General features: G+C 35.5%; 1 protein-coding gene across 2 annotated transcripts; it reads right to left on the reverse strand.

Annotated features, from left to right (window-relative positions):
• Positions 1 to 5,551: 5,551 nt before the first annotated feature.
• Positions 5,552 to 13,415, reverse strand: LOC116167618. 2 transcript variants are annotated; one of them, XM_031483039.1, is made up of 6 exons: positions 13,036 to 13,415; positions 12,781 to 12,984; positions 12,616 to 12,705; positions 5,883 to 6,199; positions 5,665 to 5,827; positions 5,552 to 5,610 (listed from the first exon to the last, which is right to left on the reverse strand). In XM_031483039.1, the coding sequence occupies exons 1-4, from the start codon at positions 13,238 to 13,240 to the stop codon at positions 6,123 to 6,125; spliced, it is 576 nt and encodes a 191-aa protein (XP_031338899.1). In that variant the 5' UTR covers positions 13,241 to 13,415; the 3' UTR covers positions 5,552 to 5,610; positions 5,665 to 5,827; positions 5,883 to 6,122. The 2 variants fall into 2 exon arrangements, with proteins under 2 accessions (XP_031338899.1, XP_031338891.1); XM_031483031.1 differs by lacking the exons at positions 5,552 to 5,610; positions 5,665 to 5,827; positions 5,883 to 6,199 and having other exon boundaries at positions 12,469 to 12,705.
• Positions 13,416 to 15,296: the final 1,881 nt, after the last annotated feature.

The following is a 15,296-nucleotide window of genomic DNA, read 5'->3' on the forward strand; positions in this document are numbered from 1 at the left end:
CATTCTTTTTTCATCATAGCGCTGTCTGGGAAAGATCCACACTGGTGGCAAAGCGACTCCTGCTGCAGAAATAATTCCTACTTGTGTTATAAGTTCACTTCTTTCTCGAGAAGTTGCCTGGCCTATTTGATGTTCACCCTTTCTTCCGACAATTTTAGGAACTCTCTGGACTGTGGTCACACCAGTCTGATAATAAAGTTACATTTGAACTATGATGTTCAAACGGACTTGCAGCAAAAACTTACCTCATCAAAATTAAAAATTTGCAATGGTTCAAATGAGTAACGGCCAAGTTCGGCAAGTTTATCCTGAAATATTTTCAGATTGGTAGGATTCAAGCCGGTCATTCGTGCCAAACTTGTCGCCTCAGGTTTTCTAATGGCTAGTCTTGGATGGCGCTTTAAAACAGTGTTTCTCAAACTGGGGGGCGCGTCCCCCGGGGGAGGGGGCACAAGGCGATGTTAAGGGGGGCGCGACATCCCTAATGTGTTTGAGGCAAATATTTAGCTCCTGCCCCAAATTTTTCAACGTCAATTTCTGTGCTGCTACCTTTGTAGATTACAAAATCATATGCAATACCCGATCTGCCACACACCACAAATATTTTTACACCCCAAGGGTGGGGTTCAAGTTCAATGTGCATGTAATAGCCATTTGATTAAATACTGAGAAAACTGTAATCAATCCAACATTATTTTGTGTACTTTTTTTGTGTACTACATAGGTAAATCAGGTAGGTTTGAAACAGTTGCTTACACGTGACACAACCTAATTTCAATTTGTACTCAACCCTTGGACCATATACTTTTATTTTTTGTTTTTTTTCGCTCAATCATTACAGTTTTAAATTAATGTTTAAAAATAAAAAGGCACGAAATGTAATTATAACCAATTTTCGGAATTGTTCAGGCTGGAAATAAAAAACAACGACCTTATTGCCGTTTTTTTTATTATTTACATTGTTGAGAACATAATGGATTTAGTCGCATTAACACTTTTACTGCCTTTCACCTGCTTCGCCCTAGAATTATTGATTTGCTCTTCCAAGTCGTCTTTATTATGGGGTAGGTAGATATCAATATTGTCGCTTTTCCTCTTCGCCTTGTAGCTTTCCTTTTGGAATAGGACAAACAACTTCTGGCCCCTACCGTGAAACTAGTGGAACACCCTGGAAGTGCAGCGTCGTCTGACGGTGCTAGATTGCCATGCAAGGGCGTGTTGTTTCCGGTATCAGCAGGTTGCTGCGGTGGTGGAGTTTGACGATCGTTAATAATATGCTGCTCTATTTCAGGAATCTCTGCATCTGTAGGACGTTCAGTAACGTCTGACAGAGTGAAGTCGATATCGGTAAACACATTTGGGTTTAGGGGCAAAATTCCGGGTTTTGAAAACGCATGCATAGCTGTGTACATAGAAGCGGTTTTGGTAAAGTTAACTACCCACGTTAGTATTTTGGGAGACTTTCCAACAAATACAGTTTCGAAAATACGGAAACATGAAATGTCAAATAAAAAACTGTAAAAACACTTGCAAACATGGTGACGATGATATTTTCAACAATTATTGTTCCCAGAGGTGCATTTGGAGAAAACATGATGCGACCAATAGAAAATAACCCCACCGTATGGCCGGCCACACTGTCTTTATAAAGTCACTATACTCTGAAAGGGCTAAGGAATCGTAATTTTTTGAGCTGGGTAATTCGGGTGCGGTTAGTTTAGTTAACGTTTGGTAAATTTTCGGGTTTAAATATCCTATTATGTAGAATTTGCGTACAAAGGCTATCCTTGTTTGGGGTAGTACCCAGTACCCACGTAATTTTAAGAGATTATCCAAAGGCTGTAAATAAGAATCTAACGATTGATTGTTTTCGTCGTAAGGATGCCAATTATCTCTCGTAATTGGTGTTTTATTTTGTGTAAGCATTAACCTTTGTGTATCCTGTATTGATTTGAGAAATGAGGTAATTTCTCCAAAAATTTGCGTGTAATCGACGTTAGAAGTCTCCGCCATTTTTGTTATTTTCCGTAATTTGGGAAAATTATCAGGAAGTAAGGATACGCCTAGAGGGATGTCAAGGCTAAAGGTAGGTAATGTGAGCCCTTGATCAGAAGGCTTATTTAATTAGGTTTGGACTGTGTAAATTTTACGCATTATGTTTGCCAAGGTTACGTTTTAATCCTCGGACCTCGTCGCCAGATTTGTAGTGTTTGTAAAGGATACACAAGCACTGATTTATTTAAACACAAGCGTGAAAATTTATCACTTAACGACACAAGTACAAAATAACGAAAAACGTGCTGTTAACAAAACCGTGCGTTATGCTTATGTTTTTTTCTATTTCGGTGTAAATGAGATTTTTGTACAACTGTTTTCGCCAAGAACAGTATCACGAAGCACCTGAACCACTTTATACACAACAATTAGTAGATTGTTAGGTATACTCATCGGCACGAAAAACGGAGTCGTTTCAGTCAGTTTAGCACATCACCAATTTGTGCTTTTACGTCATGCTTTTAGCGAAGTTGAGGTAAAGCTTATGTGCTCGATTTTCGTCGTCCGCCTGTCCATCGAGATCGCGGCCCCTGGGGCACCTAGAGACTTCTGGTTTTGGCTAATTGATAGCTGTTATGGTCTATATTTGCTCGTTACGTATCATTTACAGTTGTTATGCGACAACACCCACGAGTGGGTTTTGAAACATTTTTTTTATTGCTACAAAACACTTCTTTAAAAAAAGTTTCAATTGTTGGAAATACTGTTTTACACCTCATCTCAAAGAGTGAAAGCATTAAAATTTTAAGTTTGTTTAACAAATTCAACTGCTCGTTTTCCGTGCTAGTGAGGATATTTATTAATGTAATTTATTGTTGATGTATTGTTAATGTTCGAGTACAGCTACTTTACGTTTGAATTATTTTTTCATGTTTTAAAACTAGTGACTTGTCCTTGATTTTTCTAAAAATAAGCAATCTTACAAAATAATGATCAAACGTAGCAATGTCTTTGGTCTTTACATTTCCACTTATCTAGTTCGGGATCTATTAACTCCTTTAAGCGTTCAACTATTATCTTACGAATATTTCTTTCACTTTTAAGCAGCTCAAATAGTATAATTTGTATAATTTGACAAAGCGGGTTTACTGAAATCATATTTTTCTTTGTAGTATTTTTTAAACACAAGACGTGGGCCACTTTTTGAAAATAATAATTTTATTGTTTACTCATCCAGTAGTGGGAAACTTTGATCGGTTATCCCTTCCTCTGAAATTGTCATAGGTATACTTAATGATATCATAATTCATAATTTATTATAGGATCAGTAAAGTACGACCTTTGATAAGACGTAAAAATAAAAAAATGTTCAATTGCTATACTAAAATAGGTAAACCTATTGTGGGTGTTAAAGAACCGAGCCCAAAATAAAGCCTTTAGGCTGGCTTAATTTGTAATTACATTTAAGCCAAACATTGCGTTAAAAAACAATAACTAGGGCGAGTAGCATATTCGGATGTGGCGCCGTCTGGTAGCGAATTTAACATAAGATGTGGTGAAACAAGTTCATCGACCGTTTATTACTGTATTACTATTTACAAGCTTACTCCAAATAAAACAACAATTATGACTTCGAAAAACACTTTTCGTTCGTCCAGAGTTTCTTGTTGTGGTGTTGGATGCAGTAATTCGTACATAAATATGGACTCTTCTGTAAAATTGTACAGCTTTCCCAACAAACTATATGAATTGCAAAGAAGAGAAAATTGGATAAAGAAAGTGAGAAGAGTGTAGGTACCTACACATCTGTTTTGCTATTATTTTACATAGTTTCGTCTTCAGAACGGCCGTTTTTTTTTTATTTTTCTTTTGTGTGCAATAATCCAATTTGAGGTTATGATCAAGCGATTAAAAGGGATCCCCGCGTTAAATGACTTGTAAAACGGCCCCTTGCTCCCGACTTGTTGTGTAGACGGTTTCCTGATATTTTCCAATTTTCACCCACCAAAGAATATATTAAAAATGGTGTTTCTGGAGACAATTCTTGTCAGAAATCGTGTTCTTATTTATACATCTCTATATATAAGAATGAACCCCTGTTTCTTCTGGTCACGCAATAACTTTAGAACGACTTTACCGATTTCATTAATCTTTTTTTTTTTAAGTTTTCTAATACTGTGTAGAAGGTTTTTACGGCAAGAAAAACTAAGAAAATCGCGCATAAAATTGGAAAATTTGAGAAAACTTAACGACTATTTAAACATCGCGCGTTTGACGGCGCGGCAGCAATTGTTTTAACAGCTACATCGATCGGCATATACCTATCCGTCAAAAAATTAATTTGTGTGCTGTCAATTCGATCGGAAAGTTTATCCAGATTTCAGTGAGTTTTTTTAGAAATGTCGATGTTATTTCACCGCAATCACGCCTTTTATATTAAAAGTTTTTTTGGTAAGTGTTAATAGACTAAACACGTGGTATACATAGTTATACAGAAAAACTAGGGAGTTAATTTCTATTTTCAGTTGAATATTAGTTTTTTCAAGATGCTACTAATTAGACGTACCAACATAACATGGTACCAACTTAGGTCGCAGAATTTGAAATCCTACAAGTCAAACATACCGGGTGGTGCACGGTAAGTAGGAATAGGGATTTAACATGGGAAATTAGTTTTACGCAATATCCTGCCCTCCTCTACATTTTACAGAACAAACTCTAGAGTTTAAAGTTGTTCAGAATTAAAGGGTGCATACAAAACTGTTTTTACATGTTTTATTAAGCTTTTGGTACACCCGCAAATTTAAAAATAAATTTCAGCATTTCTGTTATTAGTAGCAATAGCCATGACTTTTGTTGTTTTATGAATTGCTATACTAATAGATAACAGAAATGTTGAAATGTATGTTTAAATTTACGGGCATACCAAAAGCTTAATAAAACATGTAAACTATGTGTGTCCACATTGTAAGGCTTTTAAGTTTAAAACTGAATCCCCGGAATTATTTTGCGCCAGTGGCCAAGCGAAATTGACGCCATTGGTACCGCCACCAGAGCCACTTTGGTTTCCGGAAATGGGCCAAATTCTATACATTTTTTTACGCATCCAGAAATACAACAATTTCTTTCAAATTACGGCATTTGGCACAGCAAAAAAAGGTACGTTGCTAGGTCTGAATCCCCAAAAGCAGCGTAGAAGTGAGGGCGTATATTTTTTATTATTTTGGGGAGAGATGGGGAGATTTTGGGCCAAGTGTGTCAAAATCTCTTTTCCGGCTACACGGTTGAACCGATTGGATCTGGTACACATATTCTTAGACATAAGAGGGCAGAATCGCGCATGCGCAGGTGGGGCGGGTGGTACCTGCGCTAGGCACAGCGAATTTCTTGAAATAATTGTTATTATTTATTTCAGTTCAAATTGATTAGGTGTGCATAGCTAGGAAAGAGGACAACGTCCGTCGGGTCAGCTAGTAAGACATAAAAATAACATTTCACTTATTTGATGATATTTATTATTTGCAATCTTTAACCTTTGTGGTGCATTTTTCAACCACACCTTTATGATGTCTTCTATTTGTCTTTCTGACGATGGCGAAGTAGCTTTGACAGCACCTATTAATAATGTTTATTATAAACCAAATCTTAAAACCCTTAAGAAGTACTCACTGACAACAGCAGCTTTTAGGTGAAATGAATTGAATGAAAACTTGTTCAATCGTTTTCCCAAGAAACTATATTGGCTTGCTACTTGATCCGATAATAAGCGTCTTAGTATATTATTAACTTGATTAGGAGTATTGTGACCTCCAACACTGGCAAAATAATTTACCTGTAATATTACAAAACTTTTATATCGATAATCTACATAATTACTATAGGATTACCAAACTGTTGAAATCGTCTACATTTGATTGCAGATGATCTTCAAGTGTTAAAACGTCTTGTTGGGTTAATATGGGCAAAGACACTGGTAGGTCTGGCAGACAACGGTGTGGATTAATTGATGAACTTTTATTTTGTTTATTTATCATGGAGATTATTTGGTCATTTTGCGCTTTAATGTGCAGCAAAACTGATAATATTTTTTCATTATTACCACCTAAGAACAATGTTACCACATAAAATTAACACGATATTTTATTACCTGAAGAACTGACTAATGTAACATCTTTTCCCGATACCGAATTAGGAATAGGAGTATCTGTAAAAACTTGACATTTCTGAAACAACTAGCATTTATAGGGGAATGGGGGGCAAAATCGGGTATCTAAGGGAATAGCGCTCCTGAATATTAATGGTACACGTTTTCCACTCAAAACTTTGTTGTAATCATATACACTTATTATAAAATGATATAATACTTACTAACTATGAAAATAAATTCATTCAATAAAGAAAAAAAATGATATATATTCACTTGCAGAATACGGTTTTGCCCCTACCCACGGGGCAGAACCGTATGGATCATGGGGCAAAACCGGACATCGTTTATTCACAGTCCATGCATTCAAAACTGTCTATATCTTCGTCTAGCCAACCTGTGCAGCCTTCGTGTAAGGGTACATTGTGAAACAATAACTGATTGCTGTAAAAAGTAGTAAAATTAAGATACAAAAATTTTGGATAGAATCGGTGTAGAAATTCAAATTTCCTAATGGGGCACAACCGGGTACTATACGGTTTTGCCCCATCCGGTTCTGCCCCGATGCATCCATTTTTATTTGATATCGCGTGTAAAAAATTATAAGCGAAAAATGTCGCAGGTTTTGCATTAAAACTACCTATCACATCCTACTTAAATGTGTTTTAACAATATAAATGCGATTACGCACTCCTTTAGTTAATTGTTAACGGTATAAAAAGGAGTGAAAATAAGATCACTCACCTTTAAAAACACAATTTTCACAATATACACCATATGCTCTGATCTGTATGACTCCAATTCATATAGGGTACGTTCCACTTAACGCCCGTAACGATCACGACCGCGACCGCGGTTTTGTCGTTCCACTAGCTTAGAGGCGTTGTGGGCGAAACCTTAAGGCGCCTCTGAAGTAAATTTGTTGTGCTAAACGGAGTGTGTAAAGTTGCCTAACCTCTTCAAAAGAGCATGTTACAAGTAGAAAGAGATGATTGAATTTGTCCCATTCTATTTGATGTCTCTTTATTTATAACCTTTCAATGGATTTAATTATAAATGCAAGGAGCCTAATAACACTTGCCTAATGAGCTTTTCTATTGATATTAATAAATTCATCTTGTTTATTTATTGCATGGTAATTAAAATACTATTAGTTTACGTATTTTCCTGTTTAGTGTTTATTCAAAGGATTTTGCGTTTTTCAAGTATGGATATTTTTCTCTAAAGCAATATTTTGCATATGGTGCACTATTATTACCGGCGATTGTAAATTAGGCCGATGGTTAGGTACCTCATTATTATAAAGTACCTATATGAAAATTTGGTCGGTGTCCAATTTAGATTGAGACACCACAAACCGAAGCAATCTAGTTACGTTTGTTGATATACAGGAGGAAAGCGAAAGTTTTAGGTTTTTGATGTTATCATATCTTGCTACCCATGCAAAATAGAAGAAAGGTAATAATAACTGTCAGTTTTAGATATTTTTACGTAGAATCTAGTGGACTAGTAAAAAAAAGTTTTGGACCACTCTGAGATTTGATCCGAAGTTGGTAAACACCGTATGTTTCATAAAATCAGTTGTTTGGTTTCTTTGTCCTAATTACACTGATGTATCACAACCTATATAAATTTTTCAATTTTACCCATGAAAATGATTAAAAACGTAAGTTTTTATTGTTTGAAATACAAATAGCAGATTAAGTAGAGATTATGGTTTTTTTATTATATCCATGGTAACTAAGGCAAACTATACCAGTCAATAATGCTGATACATAATTGTAATCAGGATAAAGAATGAAAAAAAAATTATGTTATAGATATAGGGCGTTCCATTTAAAAGATACCTATTTTGGGTCAAATCTCAGAAACGGTGGTCCAAAAATTTGATTAAGCCACAGGATTCTACGCAAAAAGATCTAAAATTTATATTACATGGGTAGTAACATATGATCACATGTCAAAAAATCAAACTTTTCGTTTCCACGCTGTTATCTCAGAGATAAACGTATTTAAAAAATAGAACACAGTAAATATGGTCGATAGATAATTATGATTGCGTAATGGGGTATCCGTTACTATTGAATGTCGGCCGCAGGAACGCGAGAGTAAACATACTGTCCCGCATAACGTATTAGGTTTTTATTTTGCAATGTCAGAATAATAACATTCTAACTTACTATTCACATAATTTAATTGTAATATCCAAAAATGCAAAATAAAATGTAGTATAGTAATTAGTATTACAGTAGTCCCGTGAGAATTTCGAACACTTTTTCACGCGCTCGTACCCCATTCCCAGAAAAATTCCGTTTTTCCCGTTTGGTTGAGAATTTGGGAAGCATTTTAATATATGTGAAACCTTAGGAAGCATACGTTCAACCATTTTCCAAAGTTTCATCGCAATCGGATGAACAGTTTAGGCAGGCATAAGAAACATACAAACATTTATAAGGAAGAAGAGTTTTCAACCTTACATAATGACCCTAATTAAATTGGAACCAGGTGACACATGGTGTTTGAAAAAAACCCATAGCTATTACTATCAAGTACAAGGGCAACTGCACATAACAAATAGAAATATTTGTTACTTCATAGTATACACCAGAGGACATGTGGAACAAATCGAAAGGTAATAAATAATTCGCATTTTTTCTGTGAAAAGATATGTTAATTTGTTTTTGTAGAGATGACGTTTTTTGGACTACCAAAATGGCGGAGAAGTTGTCTGACTTTTATTACAACTCGCTAATCCCGGAATTGGTAGATCCACGAAGAAGTAGAGAACAAGACCTGAGAACAATTTACATGAGTTGAGGGGGAGGTGCAACACTATGCATTAATTATTTAATAAAGTATTTTTTCTTATTGTAAATATTTGTATATTTTATATAAAAGTATAACATTTCTTTGTCTATTTTTTAAAATCATCTTTTCCTGATACTTATGAGTCCCTTCACTGTTGTTGTGAGACGTATCCCTAATGTTTTATATTCAATAAAGATTTATCGCAATAAATTCGTTGCTGGGTATTTACTATGATCATTATTGACCAAATTACCTATTTGTTATTTACGTGCTTAAATGAATTTAATTTTCATAGAAAGTCTAAAAAGTGTTAAAGCGGAACCGCTATTGATAAAAGGAACTGCGAAAGTGATTAAATCACCCAAATCTTTTTTCAAAGTTGGACCTTTTCTATAAAAGATGAAAAAATAGCTATCCGTACGAATAGTGGACTTTGTTAGCAGATTATACTGCGTTCCATTCGGTCAAAATTACGTTTCGGTCATTTTGCCGTACATATGTGCCGTGCGAACGAGGGGTCAGTAGGATTAAAAAACAGCGGAAAAAATAACAAGTTAAAAAGTAATCGTAAACGATTTACATAAAGCGCATTTCCACTTGCATTCATTTCCCATTTGTAAGATGCAACTTTTGTTAAAATCGTAAAAATCCGCCCACAAATATGAAAGATAGCGTTGCACATGGGCAATCCATTGTTGGCGTGCTACTTCAATTTCAGTTTATGCGAAGAATTTCATTTCAATGCTTTTCTAAATAAGAAAGTTGGAACTGCGCATGCGCAAACCTAAATTTTAAACTAATGTTAGATTTTCCTTTGTTCCAAGCGCCTAAGTATCAAATTTCACTTAAATAGTTCCATAGATAAAAAAGTTGGCACGGCGCATGCGCAAAATAAAATTTTGAAATTGGCGCTAGATTTTCCTTTATTCCAAGTGCCTATGTATCAAATTTCGTTTAAATTCTTCCATAAATAAAAAAGTTGGCACTGCGCATGCGCAAAACCAAAGTTTGAAATTGGCGTTTGATTTTCCTTTATCCCAAGTGCCTATGTATCAAATTTCGTTTAAATTCTTCCATAAATAAAAAAGTTGGCACTGCGCATGCGCAAAACAAAATTTTGAAATTGGCGTTTGATTTTCCTTTATCCCAAGTGCCTATGTATCAAATTTCGTTTAAATTCTTCCATAAATAAAAAGTTGGCACTGCGCATGCGCAAAACCAAATTTTGAAATTGGCGTTTGATTTTCCTTTATTCGAAGTGCTTCTGTATCAAATTTCGTTTAAATTCTTCCATAAATACAAAAGTTGGCACTGCGCATGCGCAAAATCAAATTTTGAAATTGGCGTTTGATTTTCCTTTATTCCAAGTGCCTATGTATCAAATTTCTTTAAATCTTTTATAAATAAAAAAGTTTGCAATTCGGTTTATAAATGGTCGAGATGCGAAAAGGGCACTGTGAATTTTGAATCGATTCGATTCAACTTTTGGCATTGCGTATTATATGGTTAAAGCTATGCCCATATTGAATTTCATGCAATTCAGTTCATAACTAACGGAGATGTAAAAGCGATCGAACATTTCTAAACAAAGTTATCGTTCACACGGACAGATAGATGGACAGACAGACAAAGGAACAGACGGACAGACCAACAGGCAGACGACAGATAGCAAATGCAAAAATTATAAACGATCTCTAGGATCGTTAATAAACGGCAAAAGTGTAAAATTATGGAACATGTAAAAAACGGTTTTTTTGTTTTTTTTTACAATAACTTTTTTTGTAAGCGGTACAGAAAAAATTCCTTCCTTGGTACACCATAACGAACCAAATAGCGAAAAAAGTAGAACAATAGCTCTTAAGATAAAAAACTAGTAGCGTCGCAAAGTTAGCGGACGGACGGACGGACGGACGGACAAAGTGGCCACAATAGCGCATTTTTTTTTTTTGTGGAAATGCGCTAAAAAGTTATAGATACCCGCACTGAAAGTATAAGCCACAAGAAACTCGACAAGATGGTAAAAAGGTGTATATTTAAAGGAATTTCCCCTTTATTTGTGTCATAATGCATATTTAATCATCTAATTACCATATAATTAGCGAGGTACAAAAGCAACAGTCAATTTCGCCGGAAGGTATGAGGTGCAATCTAAGCTGCCTAACTTCGATTTAAATCACTGAAAAATTCGTGACGTCACACAAATCTTTTTACCAATTTGGCGCTTTTCTATAAAAGATGAAAAAAATTGCTATCCGTAGGATTAAAGTGCTTTATTAGCAGATTATAAATCGCCAAAAACCATGTTCATCGCGAAAATAGAACTCCAGTTATCCTTTAAATTCGTTTTATCAACGACTCTAATTATTTCAAAAAATATGATAAATATCGAAAATAAAAATCCGTAGGATTAATCTGTACTATATTTACTACAATATCCAACATCGACCTAATTTCCAAAGCAACTGTAAAACCGTATACTTTATAAACTATTTTGTCCTTTTATAGGTCATTTCAGATTCAGTTCATAGGCGCCTTAAGTGGAACGCTTTTGAGTACGATGTGACGTCACGCGTGAGTGAACAGTTTTCCAACATGGACGTCGTTGAGGAGTTCGTAATACGTAAAGGATACAAAGTGGGGTGGATTATGAATTCAAGAGTCACATTAAGTTTTTTATTTTTTTTTTATTTTTAATTTTAAAATATTGAAAACGACTTTTGAATTTCTATCATAAATGCTGCGGCCATACTTAATACGATGATAATGAACACTTCTCCCCAGAATTTCTTCTGGGAATGCTGCTTCGAAAACAATTTCTCTTTTTCATTCAAAACTAACGTGCATTCTCATTTTCATCCATCGTTGCATTACCATTTATAATCTATCATACTCATCCATAATATCTACAATAAAGAAAATTGTGTTAAAGCAGAATTTTCCTTAACAAATAACTTTAACATTCACGAATCAGCATATATACTTACCAGTTTGTGCATGTAGAACATCCATAATGTAATGTCCACCATAAGGTTACGTTCTGAAACACGTAATTATATTTTCTCCATAGCGAAAACGAAAAATTTGTAACGCATGCGTGTTCAAACAATCAGTGTCTGACAGTTAAATGTCTCTAGAAATGTCTCCTGACAAGAATGTAAGGTTATAAAATTAGAACGCCCACGCTGACCCAGGTACGATAGGCGAGCGCCGTGGGCTCGTTGCGGTTGCTAGTAATGACGTCATATCTGACGTCGCGACTGCGACCATAACGACTGTGGTCGTTATGTGGAACGGCAGACGGGCGTCGTGGTCGTTGCGGGCGTTAAGTGGAACGTACCCTAGTGTACTACAACTGTCAACGTGACAGTTAAGTTACTATTTTATTTAGAAGATGGCAGCATCACATTACCGCGAAAAGCAGGGTACCCGGTTTTGCCTCACTACCCGGTTTTGCCCCCCATTCCCCTATATTACACTAAAAGGCAGAAACAGACTGTCGTCATGTCACGTGCCAGCACGCTTCCATATGTACCATCACGAAAATCTAGAACATAGAAACACATGCCCTTGATCAGACCATTGTCACCTCATGCCAGTTCTTTTTTGCTTTGCCTCACGTGACGTGACAATAGTTTGTTTCCGCCTTACCACGCAATCAAATTGTGTACCTGAATTCACATGGCGGAGTATACTTTTGGATTTAATTGTACTGCTTGTACTTGGTGTTGTATGCACTGCTTCCTCTACTTGTGAATACACTAAAATCAAAATTTTCATAATTTGAACTTACACCTTTATTAAAAAAAGATCGAGCCATTAAAGAAAAAGCTTACAAGAATGAGTATCGCTGAGGACAGTTCTAATTTGAGGAGGTCGTGGAAGAGTGTTACTCGAATCTTCATCCGATGAACTATCTGCAATTTGCAGCCTACGCGGTAAAACTCGTTTCCTTTTCCTCTCTTCCTCCCCACTCTCGCTTTGCAAATCTGGTGTCTCTTCTGCCTTCCGTAATTTCCTTCGAGCACTCTCAAAATCGTCTTAAAATAATAATTACACAGTGTAATTAATTACATTAACATAACGCTTACCACACTGCACAAATATTCTTTCTAAGGCATACAACTTCCACTTTTCTGTATCAGGCAATTCTACCGATATCAAAATTTTATCAAATTTGCCCGAATCCTTAGCTGGCGGCCAGAAACATTCCTTTTTTCTCGGAGTTAACCATTGCGACCTAATAACGGCTAAACCTCCTCCAGAATCTCTGCTAAATTCTATGACGGAATACATTTTAGTCACAACCTATAACACAAAGTTATATACGAGGTTATGTATGTGAGGTTATGAGACACGAATTTCTCATAATAAAGGCAATGAAAGTGGAAACAATTGCCGAGTTTGGTATACCCCGACATGGTAAATGTTTTTGTTACTTACCAAAGAACGTCGACAGATGAAACTGAAACACGCAACAAAAGAATATCACACACGCGTTTTATTGTTGAACTGCGACATCAGCACAAACATGGGGTACGTTACGCTAATAAGCCCCCCAGGTATGATCATGAAATTGATAGAAATGGATAGAGGACACCTTAATAACACGTTTAGATTAAACAAATTTGCGGAAGAGGGCCTAAATTTTCCACAATCTTAATTAAAAGTTCACCTCATTTTCTGGAAATCTGGTGTTATTTTACGTATATTTTGTAATTCTTAAGTCTATAAATTACGTTTTCAAGCTGTGACATTTGGACGTGTACATTGACGTCAATAAGAGGTCATTATATGACGTTAATTCATCTTAGTATGCATGAAAAAATGACGTATTGAAAACGTCTGTGTGCCAACTGGGCTTCTGAATCCATCTAATTTTTGTATTCGATGGATTGGATCCGTGTTTACATTTGACAGCTTAACCTCACTTTTGCTCAGCTAACGTATTATAATGACCTCTTAGTGACGTCAATGTACACGTCCAAATGTCACAGCTTGAAAACGTAATTTATAGACGTAATCTAAACGTCATCTAAATGCTCCATACTTACGTCAACTAACGTATTATAATCGTCTTCAACATTATTGCAATGACGTTCAAATGCGTATAATAAACGCATTTTCGATTGTGTAAATATGTAAGGCTTCTTCCGCAAATTTTTTAACTGATAACATGTAGGTAATTAAGGTGTCCTCTACCCATTTCTATCAATTTCATGATCATACCTGGGGGGCTTATTAGCGCAACGTAACCCAAACATGAAACACGTGGTTTAGTGGAGTTACAAGGCGGCAAATTCAAAATTGCAGAATGCAATGAATACACTGTCGCCGCTTATTTCGTGATGTTCACGTATAATTTATGTTTCTAGCATTTCATAACATTTTTTACAAGAATATGAATTATAAGCGATGCATCTCTAGTTTGATAAAAAATAAAACGTTTAGAGTACGACAAAATGTCGTTATTAAAAGACGACAAAAAAAGGTAGCACAAATGTCGTCACTAAAACGGATGCCATTGGTCATATGACGTCTTAGACGATAAAATACCTTCAAATGACGACATTAAAACGTACGTGTGCTATCTGGGAGGGTAAGGGGATTACCGATCCTGATCTAAAAATGACTTAGGTGGGGACTGATCCTAAAACGAAAAGAACACGATCTTTGAATCCAACTCCTACATAACGCGGTACGATCAGAATTATTGGATGAAAAGAAAGGGGCTACTGTAATCGAGCAGGACCCTCCCACTTTAAACCATGTTTCACAAACTTATTGGGTACGTTCCACTTAAGACCAGCAACGCGCATACTGCAAATGTTAGCGTTCCATTAAGGGTGCGGTCGAGAATTTACTACAAAAAAGTGTAGCAATTTAAGTAAAGCAATCCAAGTAAACCGGTTTTTTATTACATCTATACTCGGGTTGCAATTTTTTGCACTTTTATTTTAGGACCACTCTGGGGCTTGCATTGAACATCATTATCATATAACCTCAAAATAGTAAATTAATTTTTATTTTAAGTTTTAAATAATTAACTTTAAAATTATGAACGCTTTAAAAATCATGTTGGCTCAGCAGTTATTGGAAATAATTTTTGATGAATCTAGTAGTTCCGATGAAGAAGTGTTTTTATTAACAGCAACGTATTCTGAAAAGAAAAAGGAACCTTTGCCTAGAATACAAAATTATGTTGAAAACGTTCGTTTGTATGGAAATGCTCAATTTCAATCTCATTTTAGGTACCTATTTATAGGGATAAATATACCAGTTGTAATTGTATGCTATATTTTCTAGAATGCAAAGGGTAACTTTTGAAATGGTTTTAAAATTGATAGCTCCC

This window comes from Photinus pyralis, unplaced genomic scaffold, assembly GCF_008802855.1.
Source record: "Photinus pyralis isolate 1611_PpyrPB1 unplaced genomic scaffold, Ppyr1.3 Ppyr1.4_LG1, whole genome shotgun sequence".
NCBI lineage: Eukaryota > Metazoa > Arthropoda > Insecta > Coleoptera > Lampyridae > Photinus > Photinus pyralis.

What these genes read in the sequence shown, in the direction of transcription:
- LOC116167618 (XM_031483031.1), bottom strand. Translation starts at nt 13,240, where the DNA reads ATGTATTCCGTCATAGAATTTAGCAGAGATTCTGGAGGAGGTTTAGCC. An exon ending in AAGAATATTTGTGCAGTGTG is followed by an intron (nt 12,985 to 13,035) that starts GTAAGCGTTATG and finishes TATTATTTTAAG; the next exon opens with ACGATTTTGAGAGTGCTCGA. An exon ending in CCTCAGCGATACTCATTCTT is followed by an intron (nt 12,706 to 12,780) that starts GTAAGCTTTTTC and finishes TTTTGATTTTAG; the next exon opens with TGTATTCACAAGTAGAGGAA.